We start from the raw sequence: 17,376 nt of genomic DNA on the forward strand, positions 1-17,376 counted from the left end.
GTAATTTTTCTGAGGCAAATACATGACTAAGGACATGGAGTCCAACAACGAGGCCCCTCCCAGCTGAGCTGCACCGGCTCCGCCTGTCAGTGCCCCTCCCCCCATAACTTCATCCTGAGAGCACAGACCCACCCCACCCCCACCCCATTCAGACTGTGAGTTTTTGTGGGTAGAAAGTCACTACTTATGTCACATAAACCCCACTCCTGGCACTGGGGAAACACTGAGCAAAGCGACCATCGGAAGGTGCCGTGTCCCAGGGTGCAGCCGAGCGGGTGCTCACGAGGGCTCCACCTCCCTGCCTCCAGCACCATTAGAAGAGTGGCCGGTCACAAGAGCCAGCTCTGGAACGTTCTCAGAGATTCATCAGAAAAGAAAGCATGCCAGGTGAGTCTCTAAAACCCTCCCTAATTAAGAGGCTAAACCCTGGAAATGAACAGTTAGGACAAACGGTGTCAACTGGAGTAGCACCAGGCTCAGGAACACACGACCGATCCGGTTCCTCATCTGCGTCCCACCGTCCAGGGCAGGGCGTGTCTGGGTGAGATCACTCGGCATCCTGAAGCGGCGGAGCGCAGTCTAAATCAACAGCACCATCCACTTACACCTCTCCCTTCACGCTCTCCCTAATGCCTGATATTAGTTGAGTTTGTACGAAAACTGATCCGAAAGAGAGGGCCTCTTCTCTCCCCCAACACCGCATCCCCCTCCCCCAGGAAGCAGGCTTGCATTGATTTCTGTCTGATTACACGGGGGCCTGCCCTGACTTTCTCGTTACTTAAGCCGGCGTCTCAGTGCGTGTCCTCAGAGACCGGGCTCCGCTCAGGCAGGGCCGTCTAGACAGTATTCATGACCCATCTGTCTGGCAGGCCCGCGGACGGCAAACTCTATTAGAACTGAAGCCTCGCCTCCCGCCCGCTCTCCCTTTGCAAAGCAGGAATCTGACACTGAAAATTACTATCATTGTTGCAGTTCTCAAAATAGCACTGCCAGACTTTCATTAACATCCACGCTAGACTACTAAATATTTAAAGAAGTGGATAAATTTCATCTGAAGTGGGACAGCCCCGTACACATGAAAGCAGTAACAGAATCAAAATGTAAATCTAAGAGGTAGTTTTTATCCAGTAAATTTAGTGTCACAGCAGGAGGAAAGGAAGCCTAGGGTTTACTGAAACTCCCTCCCATTTGTTCTCTGCCTTTGTTTATTTGAAAAGGCAGAGTTGCCTTCCAAGACCTTACAAGATTTTAATTGACAGAAAACCGTCTTGGAGAAACAGAGGCACAAACCAAAGGGGCGGGCGGGGAGGGGCCCTTCTGGCATGAAGGAGGAGGGTGAGCCTGCCCCTCTGTGGGCAGTGGGGAAGCTGCTGCACCCTGACCTTGTTTAAATGCCATCCTGGGTCATTTACACACAAGCCAGTAATTGTTTTGCCATGGATTCTTTTTTTAAGTTGAAAAAGGGGTGGGTAGCCCTGTCAAAAGAACACACACTGCTGTGCAGAACAGCTTGGTTCAAGGCGAGCGGCCTCTACTACTGGCCTTGACCAAGGCAGGAGCCACCCCACCAACATCCCTACCCTGGGGCAACACAACGCACTGGGAGACCATCCCACCCTCCCTGTGGAGGCCACATCAGAGTGTAATCCACTGAGGGCATCTGGAGGGGCCACAGAGCTCACAAGACCCGGCGATGAATCAGGGGTACAGGGCTAACAGCCCATGTCTGGCCAAGGTGGGGGCTCTGTGCTCACAGCAGGTGAAGGGGAGTAAGCAGTGGCAGAAATGGAGGCACCCTGTTCACTGGATCCCACTAGCTCCCGTGTTCACATTTCCACCCTCCTAATCAGAAAGGAAAACGGAAAGGGGAACTGAATTCCTGCAGGTCATATATATATAGGACACAGCCGGGCGGAACTGAAGAAGGGATTAAATACTCCATCAATCTCTAGAGGAAACCTGAAGGAACTCGACAAAACCAATGATCCCTGATACAGTAGGGATCCTGGGTTAGTATTTTGGAATCTACTTGAAAATCCAGGATGAAACGAAGATTACCATCGTCTATATATCAATTAAAAACTGCCATATAAACAATTGCTCTTGGAGCCCTCACTTCTATGGGCCTTCATAATAATACATTGTTTGTTTGATCTCCACCCTACAAACCTTTAAAAACTGATGTGTAAATCCTTATCCTACTAAAAAAAAATCATGAAAAAACAAAAAACAAACACCTAGAAGCAAAAACAAACAAACAAAAACCACAGCCTGAATTTAGTTCCTCGCTTCAACATGTTCTAGCGGGGTGACACTGAATAAATTACTTAACCTCTCTGAGCACTGTTCCCTAGGCAACCTTTCTAGATTTCTAGGTTTTGAGATAAATGACATGATGCATGTAAACAGCTGGCACTCAGCAAATGGCAGCTCTCTGCCCATCTCATCCCCATCCTAGGAAGCCACAGGCCTTCAGATAAACTCCTTGCACCACTAATCATCAGAGAAGTACAGCCATGTTGCTGCTTTGCTTTTGGTAAATGGTGATGAGATGAGTGGGAAGTAGCAGTGGGTGAAGCCCCAGCTGGTGCGTCCTGGAGCCCGGCTGTCAACATTTAAGATGGGGAAGGAGTGGAGGGCTGGCCCAGCACAGCGCCCTCCGCAGCAGCATTCGGGCTACTCTTCCACGGGGCCTTTGCTGAGAAACACAAACTACTTCGAAAGACAAGATTGAGGGCAACAGCAAGAGTTTAATGTGGACTGTCTGTCAGAAAGTAGTACTGTGTCAACGTTACATTTTCTGGGCTTTGGTAACTACACTATGGTTATGGAAGAGAATGTCTTTTTCTTAGGAAATACAAATTTAAGTACTTTGGGGTGAAGAGACATGGTGTCTGCAACTTACTATGTGCAAGGCATTTTTCTAACTGCTTTACCTAAACTATTTTACTAAATCCTTAGAACAATCCTTTGAGGGAGATACCAATACTATTATTGTCTTCATTTCACAAAGGAGAAAAATCAAGGTATAAGGAGGTTAAGCAACTTGCCTAAAGCCACAATCAGTGAGTGGGGACTGAAGACTGTAACTCAGGGCCTCATCTTGGATTTTCTAGCTGGAACAAACTGCAGGCCCAGCACCGTTTGCAGGGCTGTTTACAGCACAGCCAGCAGCAGTACAAAGCCGGTCCCGGGGACACACTGGCAGGAAGTGGGGCCTGCACTGGCAGACTGACCAGGTCACTGATGCGACAGGCAGCACACCCACACATGCCAGCGCACGCGCACCTAATCTAGTCAAGTCTCCTCTGGGCCCTGCACAAACCAGCCCTTCCTGTGCCCCAGGAGGGCTTGTCTCCCAGGGGCTGTGCACTGGGAAACCGAGACCCCAGTAGAGCACAGGGCATCCTGCCACACTGCTGGCCACAGAATGAACCCCAACTAGAGTAGGGACATACTCCAGTGAGTTTGGGTGTTGGCAGTAACCAATATACACCATAATGACAGACAATTTGGGGAACAGACCTTACGTCCCCTCTCTCTGTGTCCTATCACGCAGGCTGTCAGGGCTGAATAAGTATTCTCACCCTCCAGGTCTACTTGCAGGGCACTAGGCCATGCAAAACACAAGTGTTTTTTTATCCTCTGGTCCGACTTGAGTTTTCAAAAATAATCACATTCAATAATCTGCAAAAATACTGATTCACTATGCTGTACACCTGAAACTAACACAATATTGTAAACCAACTATACTTGCATAAAAAATTTTTCTTTAATTTTTAAAAAGCTTATCAAGTAGGAACAGAGCCCTATAGCTAATACAGAAATTAAATTTGCAGTTAAAAGCATTTGTACAAAGAAAACCCTAAGCCCAGATGGCTTCAATGGTGTATTTTATAAAATATTTGAAGAAGAAATAATAGCAATTCTACATAATCTCTAAACTATTGATGCATATAACACAGAAGAAAATCAAAATTATTATGCTGGATGAAAGAAGCCAAACAGAAGAGTGCACACATTATGATTCCAGTTATATAAACTCTAGAAAATACAAGCCAATCTATAGAGATACCAATCCATCAGTGGTCGCCTGGGGTGCAGACAGGGAGGTAAAACAGGAAGGGACCACAGGGGAGTGACAAACATGTTGGGCAGATGGACACACCATGGCTAATTTGTGATGGTTTCATGGGTATATTCCTATGTAAAGCTTACCAAATTGTAATTGCTAAATATGTGCACTTTCCTGTGTGTCAATTATACCACAAAAGCTGTTTAAGGATAGATATATAGCCAACTGAAAAAACAAAGAGAAAAAAAAATCACATTTATCCATTCACTCAGCACGTATTTATAGGGTCACTCACTGTATATTGTATACGCCACACACTGTATACTATATATGTCATGCAATGTATACTATATATGCCACGCACTATGGGAGGCACTAAGGCTACAGCTGAAACTCTTGTAGTCACTGTTCAACTAAGGGCCATGCTGACAGCTTGCTGGGAAGTAGCAGAGGAAGGATAAATGGTTTTCAATTCAATTCAACAGATCCTTTTCAAGCGCCGACATGTACAGTCCGTGCTTCATTAGGAGTGTCAGGGCTTCCAAAGATGTGAGCATAGCCCCTGTCTTCAAAGAGCTTAACACCTGAAATCATTCTTGTCCACATGTGATGATGAAGCAGAACAGTCAACACCTTAAGAGGGACACAAGATGTTGTAGGGTTCCAAGAAGGAGAAATTATTTCTGGCAAGGGATAGTGACCAATCAGGAAAGTGACCAGCCTGATGTAACTGGCAAAACTCTAAGACAGAAAATACCAAAAGAACTGTCTGGTCTGGGGGTGGAGGAAGAAATAACTGGTTCAGCTTTGAATGCTCAGGAGTTGGAAAGGTTTGGGAGAAGTCTTACGAGCAGAGTTGGATACTTCTGTCTGAGCTGGAGATAAGAATACGGGCGTGGCTTTGATGCCAAGTGGTGTCTAGAATTCCACAGACAAGGGCAAGGACCAGGCTGGAACCTGGCGGACAGAGGAGCCACCACAGAGAAGGAGCAGCTGGAGGTGTTCAGGGAGACCTGGACCCTAAGGGAACGGAGAATCTCAAAGAGGGGATGATCAACCTTACCGACTATGGAGAAAAGGCCAGAAAGAGAAGAAATGGGGGAAAAAAAAAATCCATGGGATCTGGCCGTGAACAAGCAACCCAGCAAAAGCAGCCAGGGGAGAGCAGTGGTGAGTAAGAAGGGGCTGGAGAGGGCGGGCGGGGGCGAGCTGAGCTGCTCCGAGAGAGAAAGGGGCAGGGCAGGCCCGGCCAGGGCAAGTGCAGGGGAGGGCAGGGGAGGGCTCCAGCCCGGAACGGCAAGGACCTGAGGGCTGCTGGGGGCCCTCCCTAACAGACGCCATGCTGCCCTTAGGTCTGCGAGGCTGATGCAGCAGCGGGCAGTGGGCTCAGAGGCACAGGGCAGTCAGAAGGCACTTGGGGAAGTCAGAGGGAGGAAGGTGAAGGTGAGGGGCCTGGAGGAGAAGGAAGGATCAGCCAGGGGAGGTGACAGAGCGGCTGGTGAGACCCCTGGTGCTGGGGAACAGGACCCTGCACTCCTGGAGTCTCACTTCCTTGAAGTTAAACAGGCCACTGAGAATCACAGAATCCTAGATAAAATTGTAACAGGGAGGAGCCAATCCTGACTCCATCTTGGATCTGTTTCTTTTACTTTAACCTTTGCTGCCCGCTGCTTTTGTTCACTAAAAGGATACTGTCTAGCAGACCTACTAGAGAATGGACTTGAGGACATGGGGAGCGGGAAAGGTAAGCTGCGACAAAGTGAGAGAGTGGCATGGACATACATACACTACCAAACGTAAAATAGATAGCTAGTGGGAAGCAGCCGCATAGCAAAGGGAGATCAGCTAGGTGGTTTGTGACCACCTAGAGGGGTGGGGTAGGGAGGGTGGGAGGAAGGGAGATGCAAGAGGGAAGAGATATGGGGGGATATATGTATATGTATAACTGATTCACTTTGTTATAAAGCAGAAACTAACACACCATTGTAAAGCAATTATACTCCAATAAAGATGTTTAAAAAAAAAAAAAGGATACTGTCTATACACAGTGGCCTGCCTCAGGGAACCCTGCCCCTCTGCCTGAATGTTAAACTAAAGTGCCTTTGTTCAGGGAAGCATTCGGACCCTGTCCACCTGTGGATGGCTGCAAGAAAGAAGACACATCCCCTCCCCAAGGCTGGCCATTCCAGGGGATATTTGCAAAACTTATGGCCTTTTTACTTTACTTCCTCATTTCCTCCCCCTCTCTGTTCTAGGAAAGAAACAGGCATCCAAACCCCATAAGATGATTTTTCGGACACACTAGTCTGTCATCTTCTCTGTCTGCCGGCTGTCCGAATAAAGTCGTATTCCTTGCCTCAGCACCTCATCTCCCAATTTACTGGCCTGTCATGCGGTGAGCAGAGCGAGCTTGGACTCGGTGACAAAACCTGGGAGCTGGTCACACCCAAGTGCAGCAGAAGTTGTTCCTAAAAAGGTTCCGTGTACACAACTAGACATTTTAATTCATCCGTTCAGAATGACACTGATCACCTCTGAAGCGCTAGAGGGAACCTTCTCATTATTAAGAAAACTGATGCAATATGAGATCTACTTCCTGGTAATCACATAGTAAATGGGAGTTTCTCTTTATAGAAGTATCCCCACTAGTAAATGGAGAAAAAAGGGCAGAATTAGGTCATGACTGCTTTGCAACCCCCCAATGACTGATGATAATCACATAACAGGACGAGCCCCCCAATGTGGACAGCAGAACCTCAGAGTGGCTTCATTCACACCTGAGCCTCCCCAAACTTGGAGACCCGACCACTGACAGACAGGAAGCCTGAGAGGTGGTGAGCACACGTCCCGGGGAAGCGGGGCACAATCTGGAGCGTGAGACACTACCACCAGACAGTCCAGACCTTCCACCCAGATCACGGCGGTGAGGGGTGGGGGTCGGTGGGGGGAGTGCGTGGCCCACATAGGAAACACTCCTCAGGGGACAGCACAGCATCCTGGAACAACGCTTAGGGCCCCTTTGGATCCTGCTTCAAACAAACTGTCAACAGGACAAAACAATTTATAAGACAGCTGGAGGAATATGAATGTTATTAGAGAATTATCGTTAATGAAATAAACAGAAAAAATAAAGGTCTGGTCTCGGTGAAGCCTGGTTGTGAACAGGTTTCTGCATGGTTACGAACATGGTCCCAAATACACAGTGCTGATGTTCAGTGACTCGCTGTGCGGATGTCTCTGTACACTGTACGCGACTCAAGATGTCACGCTGAGGGCTTCCCTGGTGGCGCAGTGGTTGAGGGTCCGCCTGCCGATGCAGGGCAGGTGGGTTCGTGCCCCGGACCGGGAGGATCCCGCGTGCCGCGGAGCGGCTGGGCCCGTGGGCCATGGCCGCTGAGCCTGCGCGTCCGGAGCCTGTGCTCCGCAATGGGAGAGGCCACAACGGTGAGAAGCCCGCGTACCGCAAAAAAAAAAAAAAAAAAGATGTCACGCTGACACCTTGAACTCACAGTGCTGTGTGTCGACTCTATCTCGACAAAGCTGAGAGAGTGGATGAAGGAATAAAGTCCTGGGGAGGTGGGGAGCAGACAGCCAGACATGGGGCACAGGGGAGCACAGCTCTGTGACAAGGAGAGTGCCAGTCCCTTTGGAAAAAACTGACGAAGGTGGGAAGAGCTGGAGAGCTGGTTTGGGAAGAAAGACACACAGCTCAGATTTTAATGTGCTGAATTTATCTTATTTGGTTGTTATTACCCTAAACAGCCCTGGGAAAAAAAAAAACAGTTTCCTTCTGAAAAGTCCTGAAGTTAAAATCCTGGCTGAATCGGGGAACTTTATTAGCATCAGCTCATCTGACTTTGAGATTAGGTTTACTAGGCCACCAATGAAGAAAGAAGCAAAGAGCCACCAGTAATGGTGAGAGTGCCACCCTCTCCTCCCACACACCCCCCCATGTCGGACCCCCTCATTCACTGTAGGTGAAGCTGTCACAGGGACCCCTCTGTGCTCCCCAGCTCCAGGGCATGACTCCTGAGCAGTGACTGAGGAAGGCCTGCTCTTGCCTTCAAAGCACATGGTTCCTCCAAGGCTGCTCAATGCCTGCTTCTCAGAAGCCAGAGAAACTGCTCCCACCACCAAGATGTGGCACAGGGGCTTCAAAGGGTAGTGGGTTTGCGGAGCCAAAGCCCAGTGAGGAGGGCCAGCATCACAGGCGACGGGCAGGCTGTGCAGCTAGGGACCCGAGATCCATCCCTTCAGTTACAAGGGCAGGAGGTGTGGCGTGACTGGCTCGCTCTCTGCCTCCAGCCACCCGCCAAGGCCTCACTCACCCACACTCCACCGTCCTTGGCCCTGACACCCAGCACGCCTCCTCTGCGAAGCCACTGTGACCACGTCCCAGCAGAACGGTCCTCTGTGGACTCCTGGACCACGAATTGCTGGGACCACTCGGCTTGGTAGCCTGTGTTCATGTTGAGTCGTCTTTGTAGAAGTGTTTTTTGGTTCCCCAAGCTGACTGTCAAGCACCTTGATAACAGGATCTGTTGTCCTGCATTCCCCAGAATGCTCGGTACAATGATCAAAGAAGGCACTTACAAACTGTATCTGTAAATATAATAATTTGCGTAATTTTATTTGTAAAAATAATAATTTTTTCGCATAATTTGTATCTTTAGTGCTCAGAAGTACAAATTTTTTTTTTTTTTTTGGCTGCATTGGGTCTTCGTTGCTGCGCACCGGCTTTCTATAGTTGCTGCAAGCAGGGCTACTCTTCGTTGCGGTGCACGGGCTTCTCAATGAGGTGGCTTCTCTTGTTGCAGAGCATGGGCTCTGGGTGTGCAGGCTTCAGCAGTTGTGGCTCGCGGGCTCTAGAGCACAGGCTCAGCAGTTGTGGCACACGGGCTTAGTTGTTCCATGGCATGGGGGATCTTCCCAGACCAGGGCTCGAACCCGTGTCCCCCTGCATTGGCAGGTGGATTCATAACCACTGCGCCATCAGGGAATTCCCTCAGAAGTACAATGTTTTGATGGAGGAAGAGAAAAGACATGGGAAAAGCCGGCCACAGTGTTTCCCTCTTCTGTAGAAAGATGAACCAGCAAGACGCTTTCCCCGTGAAACACTCGGCACAGCCCCGTCCCCACATCTGTGCAGGGCCTCGGGGCCCACTGAACCAGGGCCTCGCCTCAGGCCACGGATCAGCAAGGCAGAGAAGCAGTGAGACCACTCAGGAAGGAAAAGTTTCTTACAGCTACTATAAGGGCTTCTATTATCATTAGCACTGCTGCCTTCACAAATGACAGTGACATTTTCTTTCTAAGCTTAATTCATTTTAAATTTTAGCAAATATGAAATGAGAAAGAGGACCAAGACACCTGAGCCAGGGCGCATGCCCACAGCCAACAACACAGGCAGAAAACTGATTCCACCCTTCTTGAACCTAAGTGCGATCAAAGAGCAGAACACTGAGTGTTTCCCTTACTTGGGTACAAAGCAGATCAAGTAAATGACTCGTTCTTAGATAGGAATAAGGAGAAAGCACTCTTTGTTTTCTTAGAATGCATCAGTCTATAGACAAGAAGTCCCGTAATATTCCAAGTTCCCAAGACAGGGAGGAAGTGGCACCCCCAACAGAGGTACGCCTGCTGCAGCCGCAGGCTGGTGGGCCCTGCAGACCCCCTCCCAAGTGGAGAGCATCCAAGCCCTACTGGGCAGCTGAGGGGGAGTAGAACAGCCTTTGCTCTGTGCTCTTGCCTGGCAGACCAAGGGAAGGAGAGTGCAGTCATTCGGTACCCGATCACCCTCCAGCAGCACAGAGAACAGAGCAGCCACAACAAACCCATTTGTGATGAGTGGCCCCTGAGCCAGCAGGGGAGCGAGGACTGTGGGCCAGGCCCAGCAAACCCCCTTCAGCTGGCGGCTCCCCAGCAGGCCTTCTGCAGGGGCAGAGGAGGTGGGAAATGCCCAGAACCTCTGAGGATGAACTCGCCTGTGGATGCCTGGAACCCATGCTCCACCTGAAGGAGGCTCTGCTGTGCAGACAGACGGCAGCAGTCATGGAGGTCCCCTCCCCAAGACGTCCCACATGGCAAGCAGGGACGAAGACAGCAATGAGATGATGATGCAGACCACACTCTTCATGTGTGTTATTTCATGTAAATCCTCATAGCAACCTTATATGGCAGAAATTATTCTCATTTTGCAGACAGAGAAACTAAGCCTTAAAGGGATTCAGCTGCTTCCTTAAGCTAGAACTAGAAGCCAGGTTAACCTGAAGCCACAGCCCTCATCCTGCCCTTGGTCATTGTGTCTCCTGACTTTCTGATCTTCTTAAAAGACAGCACATTGTAAACAGCTTCCCATTTTGGCTACAAGGGCACAAGCCTAGTTACATCTGAACACTAGGGACCAATAGTTTGCCAACAGGATCTTAAGATTCCTCTATTAGGATACAAACTGCTATATATAAAAAAAGATAAACAACAAGGTCCTACTGTACAGCACAGGGAACTATATTCAATATCCTGTGAGAAACCATAATGGAAAAGGATATATATATGTACAACTGAATCACTTTACTGTACAGCAGAAATTAACACAACATTGTAAATCAACTATACAAACTCTCGGAGCTCCTAGGGCAACGCTGAGCCATTTACAGATGTAACTGCTTCACCTAGCTTCTAAGCAAAATTAAAGTGTTCACATTTTTAAAAATGAATGGAGGGCTTCCCTGGTGGCGCAGTGGTTGAGAGTCCGCCTGCCGATGCAGGGGACACGGGTTCGTGCCCCGGTCCGGGAAGATCCCACATGCCTCGGAGCGGCTGGGCCTGTGAGCCATGGCCGCTGAGCCTGCGTGTCTGGAGCCTGTGCTCCGCAACGGGAGAGGCCACAACAGTGAGAGGCCCGCATACTGCAAAAAAAAAAAAAAAAGAAAAAAAAAAAAAAAAATGAATGGAAAAAATATCTGGAAATCCATTTTACAAACCAGGAAATACTGATGAGAAAGGGGAAGAGGCTGGGAGGAAGGGACACTGCAGGACTGCAGCAGTGGCAGGACCTATGTGAAGGGGAAACACCTCCGGGAAGTGCCCCTGGGCAGAGGCCAGAGGTGTGTCCTGCCTGCTTTTCACAGGAGCTCCAACCAGGCGAGACCCCATGCAGGGTCCTGATGTCCTACCCACCATCTGTTGTGTAAGTGTGTACGTTACTCAAGTCTAGAGAACACAAGTGAGACGTTGCCTCTACTCTGCTCTTCTCCTTCTAAGACCCTGGCTTGAGGCTGACTGGCCTGTATCAAGTGCTCGGTACCAGCCAGACTCTAAGTGCTTCCCATGGACCATCCCACTTAATCCTCACGCCCCCCATGCAGATGAGGCTCAGAGCTGCTGGACGGGGCCACGGCAGGTATGGCTCACTGAAGGGTCCCTTCCTCCCCTGGGTCTAGGCAGGCATACTGAGCAAATTACAGTGTTGACGACCACAAAGGCTACTGCAGAGAACATCGCCGGAGGAAGCACATGGACTAAACACCAAGAAAGCACACAGCTCACCTTAAACTGTCTTCTCAAAGTATCGAGATGGGACTCTATAAGAACGCTCAATATAAGAAAATGCAAACTGACACAACAGAAACGACAGCACAATTAGACTCCCGATTTAGCAGGAATAAGTAGCAGGCTTAAAACTCACAGCTTTCCCCCAACATAAAAACACAGTGGGAATAGAGAAAACTGCTTCTCTTTTAACATCCCCTCCCATTTCACATTATAGGATCCGTATTACGTAGTCTGATCTCTAGAACAAAAATTTTAGAATCTGTAAATAAAAACAAATATAACTTCTCACAATAATGTCAGTAAAAGTGGGGAGAGAAGCCACATGTTTCCTGAGATGATCTCAGAGGGAAGACCCCTGACGAGGGTCAGTGCTGTAAAACATCCGTGACCTCAACCCACTTCCCTCAGCCCAGGAAACACAGGAGGCAACAAGCCACTTCCCTACGAGAAGTTTTCCCTAAGAGAAGTCCGGCAGTGTTTCCAAGCCGCCTTCTTGCTCCTTCCTCTTCATAAAAGCCATGAGATCAAAAATGAATGAACTTTGTACTCGGATTTCACCTTCCTCCAGTTCAAGAAATGCTCACAGCTTCAGTCTGGGGATTCACACAGGGAAACATCTCACTCAGGTTCAAGAAATGCTCACAGCCTCAGTCTGGGGATTCACACAGGGAAACATCTCACTCAGGTTGCTTTCCACCCAATATCAAATAGAAAAACACATCATCGCAACCTTTTTTAAAAGTCCCATATAAACTTTTTCTATTTTCTTATTTTAATTACTAGTTTAATTGTGGACCCTCTATGTACCTTTCTTTATTTAAAATTATTTTTAAATTATTGTTTAAAATTACTCTAAAAAATTCTACAAAACCAGTATGAAGAATACTAAGTCAATATATTATTTCTTGGGATCAGTCAGTGCTTCTAAGATAAGCAGTAGAAAGCCTCTCCCAAAACACAGGCCACTCAAAGTGGAAGGAACTTCTGACTCTCAGACACACCATATTTCTACCTTAAAAGAAAACATTCCCTTTGTGAAAACGCAAACCTCTTCTCTTAACCAAAATACAACATCCTTCCCACTTCCCCAGGTCGCTGCCTCCTAACCATCCCCAAACACAACCCAACTGAATGATACCGAGGTGAGCGGGAGGGACTTACAGCTGAAGATGCCCGGAGGTGGATGTTCAGTCACCAGGAGACAGTTTTCTTCATCACTGTTGTCCCCACAGTCATTCTGTTGGTTACAGACCAGTGAACCAAGATACAAGCATTGCCCGCTGGTGCAGGTGAATTTGCACTCTGAAAAAGCACAATATAAAGCATGCAGTTGTCAATGCCAGCCTGATGCTCTTCAGCTGCTACTTCTCCTTCCCTATCTGTGTGCCGTGATGGTCTGGGCACTCAGTCTACCTGGAGAGCCCAGGGAACAGAACGCAGACAGGGACTCTTTCGGTAAGAGCTCAGGGGCACTCGGGGCCTGCCATACCTCACTCACCCCACGCCTCTGACCCACAAAATAGTAACATGATGTGGCCGGCAAGTCATGACTATGGAACTCTTCCTTTGCTTGAAAAAATCCTTGGCGGTTTTCCCCGCCACCAAGGATGAGGGAGCTAGTGCAGCAGCAGCCCGGGCGGCAGCAGGACTCAGGAGCTCAGGCTGGACAAAAGGAGGCTCATACATTTTATTTCCAACTTGTCACTGGATGTTGTGAGGCTCTGGGCAAAACATTTAACCTCACTGGTGTTCGTTCATCTCATGCCTAAGAAGAACCAGGTTTATTACCAGGCAGGCGCAGCACTGACTTTATAACATAAAACATGGGAACACAACGTGTGCCCTCTGCTGAGAAGCATCCGTACCAAGGGCCCGTAAGTGACTTAAAGAACAGGATGGAGCCCAACCCAATGCCTGTAGGCTTCACTGGGCATGGGATGTCTGCAACCTGTGCAAATCAGTATTTGAAAATGGAATTTACTTTTATAAGACAAAATAAATTTGCAAACTTAACACATTACTATAAATTTAAGCAATTAAGGATAAAGGAAATTACACAATTACATACACATGGGCGCATAAACATCTATGTATATCTTACATTGACTATCACCCTAATTCTGACCGAGAGCTTTTCCCTAGGAGCACCCACAGAAGCTGGTGGGATTCACACAGGACATCCCACTCAGTGAGCAGCCAGTAGAAAAAAACTCACAGAAAGTGATCAGGACCCCCACTGACACTGACCATCACAGCCTCTTCATTTCTCCTTGGTTTTGTCTGTCTAGAACATGGGTGGCAGGTCCTTTCCACTCTAAAATTCCATTATTCAAATAAATAATAAAAGGCTAGACATCAGCACACAAGACCTCCACCCACTATGCTAACGACACAGAGGGGCTGCAAAGAGAACCCCTCATCTGCAGTAAAGAGACAACTTAAATCCTCAGTATTTCTGCAACCCAGTGTGAAAGTGCCATCACAATTCTCTGTGTTCACATCTTCCTAACAGAGTCTAGAAAGAGACAACAACCAAAGCCCTGACCTAGTTCAGACCCACACGTGAACACCCCCCAAATGCACATCCACAGCTAGTGACTGGCTGCAACGTCCAGGTGAAAACTCCGTGTGCTGACTGTGAACCAGGCCACATGTCAGGAGCTCTGCTGAAGCCCAACTCTGCTGCCATAAGCGGCACAGACTCAAATCCAGCTGCTTGAAATTACATTGATGAAGTGACTTTTTTTTTTTAACTTAATGGAGAAAATGGATGTCAAGGAAATAATTTATCTTCCTTTCCAAAAGAAATATTGGAGTTTGGATTACTACCCAACATGAAAAGGACATTAGCCAAAAACAGTACTCCTGATGTTATTGAAACGGTGATTGGAAAGAAGGGAACACTAACCTAAACTGAATCGAACTCCAAGTAAAAAGTTAAGCACCGCTGCGGTTTGAAAGGATCCCAGGTTAAACTCCCATGTTCAAGTTCGTGTGGAACTTTAAACGAGCACAGAAACGAAACCACATCCACACTTCACTCTGATCTCAGCTTGTTTAAAGGAGACCCTGTCTAGAGTAACAAAATATTTTCAAGGAAACGAATTATGTGATTCAGTTATTCATACAGCCAGTATTTTTTAGCTCCTTCTGTGTTCAGTGCCAGGCCCAGAGACACAGAAACACAGAGATGAAAGAGCAAGCTCTCTTCAAAGGACTACAACACGAACTTTTGTAAATGTGAGCAGCAACTAACACATGTGCTCACTCCTTCTGAGGACCCATTTTCCTTCTTTGTGTCCCTCACAGTGAGACCGCTGCCCAGCGAGGAACAGGCCCTTGGTGAGTCACCTGTTTGTTGAATAAACATATGACCTCATCTGAGCCTCATAAGAACCCTGTGAAATTATTAGGGTAGATACTATTATTCCCACTTTACAGATGAGGAAATTAAGACTCAGATTAAGTGACCTGCCCATAATTAAACTGCGAATAAATGGCAAAATGCAGACGTGTGTCCAGGTCCTCCACCTCTGGTCTCAGGCTCTCTAATTGCTGCCTCTCAGTTTCCAAATCTGTTTTCATGAACGTGTAAAATTCATTTGTAATGAGGATGACATGTATGTGACAAAGTTCTCAAAACAGTTTATCTTAAGTAGGCTTAACATTACTCAGAATGCATTAAAAAGGTATGTGCTTAGAAAGCTTTTAGTTCTTAGATAATGGAAATACCAACATCAACCCACTGAATTTCAATTTCATAATATCTAAATCTTCTCAATGGTGAGTCATTAGCTGAATATCAAACTAAAAATCTCTCCATCTCACGGCCACTTGAATCAAAACAACTGAATTGAAATTTTGCACCAACTTCGGCTTCTTGATATATCTAGAAATCTGCTATAATGTTATTAAGTGTTAAAGATTAATGCTAAAGCTGGAATGAAACTGCAGACCAGAGTCAAACACCTGTCCAAGGTAACCTAACTGTATTGATCGAGGCAGGCTTCCAACTCAGTCCTGACTCACCCTGCAAGCTCATCTCTACCACACTTTCTACCCCAAAGCCCAGTGTGTTCAGACATTAGGGGTGGTCCCTAGTAACTAGGTTATTGTGATAGTTCAAACAAACTAAGAACCCCAAATGAGAGGCTCTAACCATGGCCGCCTATGGAATCCCTGGGCTGATCTTTCAACACCAGCCTGGACCACTGCGCTCCCTGGTGTGAGGTGTGGCCTGGATAGTGGGTGGTTCCTAGGGATCCTTAGACTGATTCTGATGGGCAGCCAAGAAAAGCCACTGCCTCATGAGAAGCAGAGAACTCATTCATATGAAGCCCTCACTCTAGCTAACAGTATTGTGTAGCTAGTATTGGAATATTTAGTTGGTATTTGCTAATTTACTTTAAAAAAAACTAATATCTTAAAATGGGCAGGTATTTTCACGACTCCTGGATATAGGGCCTGGTTGCTATAACTTTGTACTGTCGATGGGATATTTCAGAAACTTTGGGACCACAGGTATGACCCGCAAACTACATTTTGACATGATACAGAGCCAGGAAACATCCTCAATGAAATAAAACAAGTCAGAGAAAGAAGACAGAAGAATTTTTCCAAATGTTTTCTTTTATTTTGTCCATTCTTTGTGAAACTTGTTGAGTATTCCTGCTAAGCAAGAAGTTGAAGGAAATCAAAGACTGTTAACATCAGAAACATTTTGGTTACAAATTCATGGTGATTTCAGATGTATAATATTGGAATAGAATATAGAATCAACAACCAGGAACCAGTTTTTCCTGCAAGAGCTATATATTTAATTTTAAAATTTGTAATATTTAAATAATTCCTCTTCTTTAAAGTCAGGGTTTTTTAGGTAAAGAAAATGGCATTCCCTTCTGCCATAATTCTCTATTTGATTTTTTATTTTAAAAAATCTAGAATCAGCAATAGATTTTACAATCACTTTATTTGCTTTTAGTAATACAGAATTTTCTCCAAATTTGGAGAATTCTTTAGTTTCTCTACACTCCTACATAAAGCTTCTGATGAATTTCAGTGACTCTGAACTGTCACAGATTCATAAAATTCTAATGCTGAGAAGGCCCTAGAGACACAGTGGACCGTCCTCTCAGGTCACAGATGAGAGAATTCCTGACTCACCCAAAGTCAGGGAACAAACCTCCTGTAATGGAACTTAACACCCACAATTTCTACTGAATTTGGGGAAAAACACTTTTTGTCCTAAATGTCATTCCTATTAGGTACAAACTAATACTAACCATTTGGAGTACACCATGTGAAAAAGGAGAAAGGAAAAGAATGATTAAGAGAATTTCCTTTGTTACTTTGAATTTTATTACCTTTGAAAAAAACAAGCAATTTTAACAGCCCTGAAAGCAGGAAAGAAATGGAATATCCTAGAGTGATCTGTGAATTCCAAACTTTTACACACACAAAAAAGAACTATATTAAAAAAAGTTTTAAGGACCAGTAGCTTAACAATTTGAATATTCTAAAACTAAACTTGGACAGGGGTAAATACTCAATCTTGACCTGCAGGAGAACAAATCTGCATCTCAGAGGCCAAAGTTAATCCACTTGGTAGAGTCAACATTCTATTAGTTAAAAGGCAAAAAAAAAATGTACTTGAAAGTTGCTAAGAGTAAATCTTAAATGTTCTCACCACAAAAAAAAGGAATAGTAATTAGGTGACATGATGCAGGTGTCAGCTAACCACTGTGGTC

General features: G+C 46.5%; 1 protein-coding gene across 1 annotated transcript in view; it reads right to left on the bottom strand.

The window, feature by feature from the left end:
- The window catches only part of LDLRAD4 (low density lipoprotein receptor class A domain containing 4), a 302,983-nt gene that overhangs the window by 100,317 nt on the left and 185,290 nt on the right, over positions 1-17,376 (bottom strand). The window contains 1 exon segment of the mRNA XM_081252967.1: positions 12,791-12,931. Within this exon segment, the coding sequence (XP_081109093.1) occupies positions 12,791-12,931 (141 nt within the window).

The sequence above is a fragment of the Mesoplodon bidens genome (assembly GCF_964165515.1).
Source record: "Mesoplodon bidens genome assembly, chromosome: 13".
Taxonomy (NCBI): domain Eukaryota; kingdom Metazoa; phylum Chordata; class Mammalia; order Artiodactyla; family Ziphiidae; genus Mesoplodon; species Mesoplodon bidens.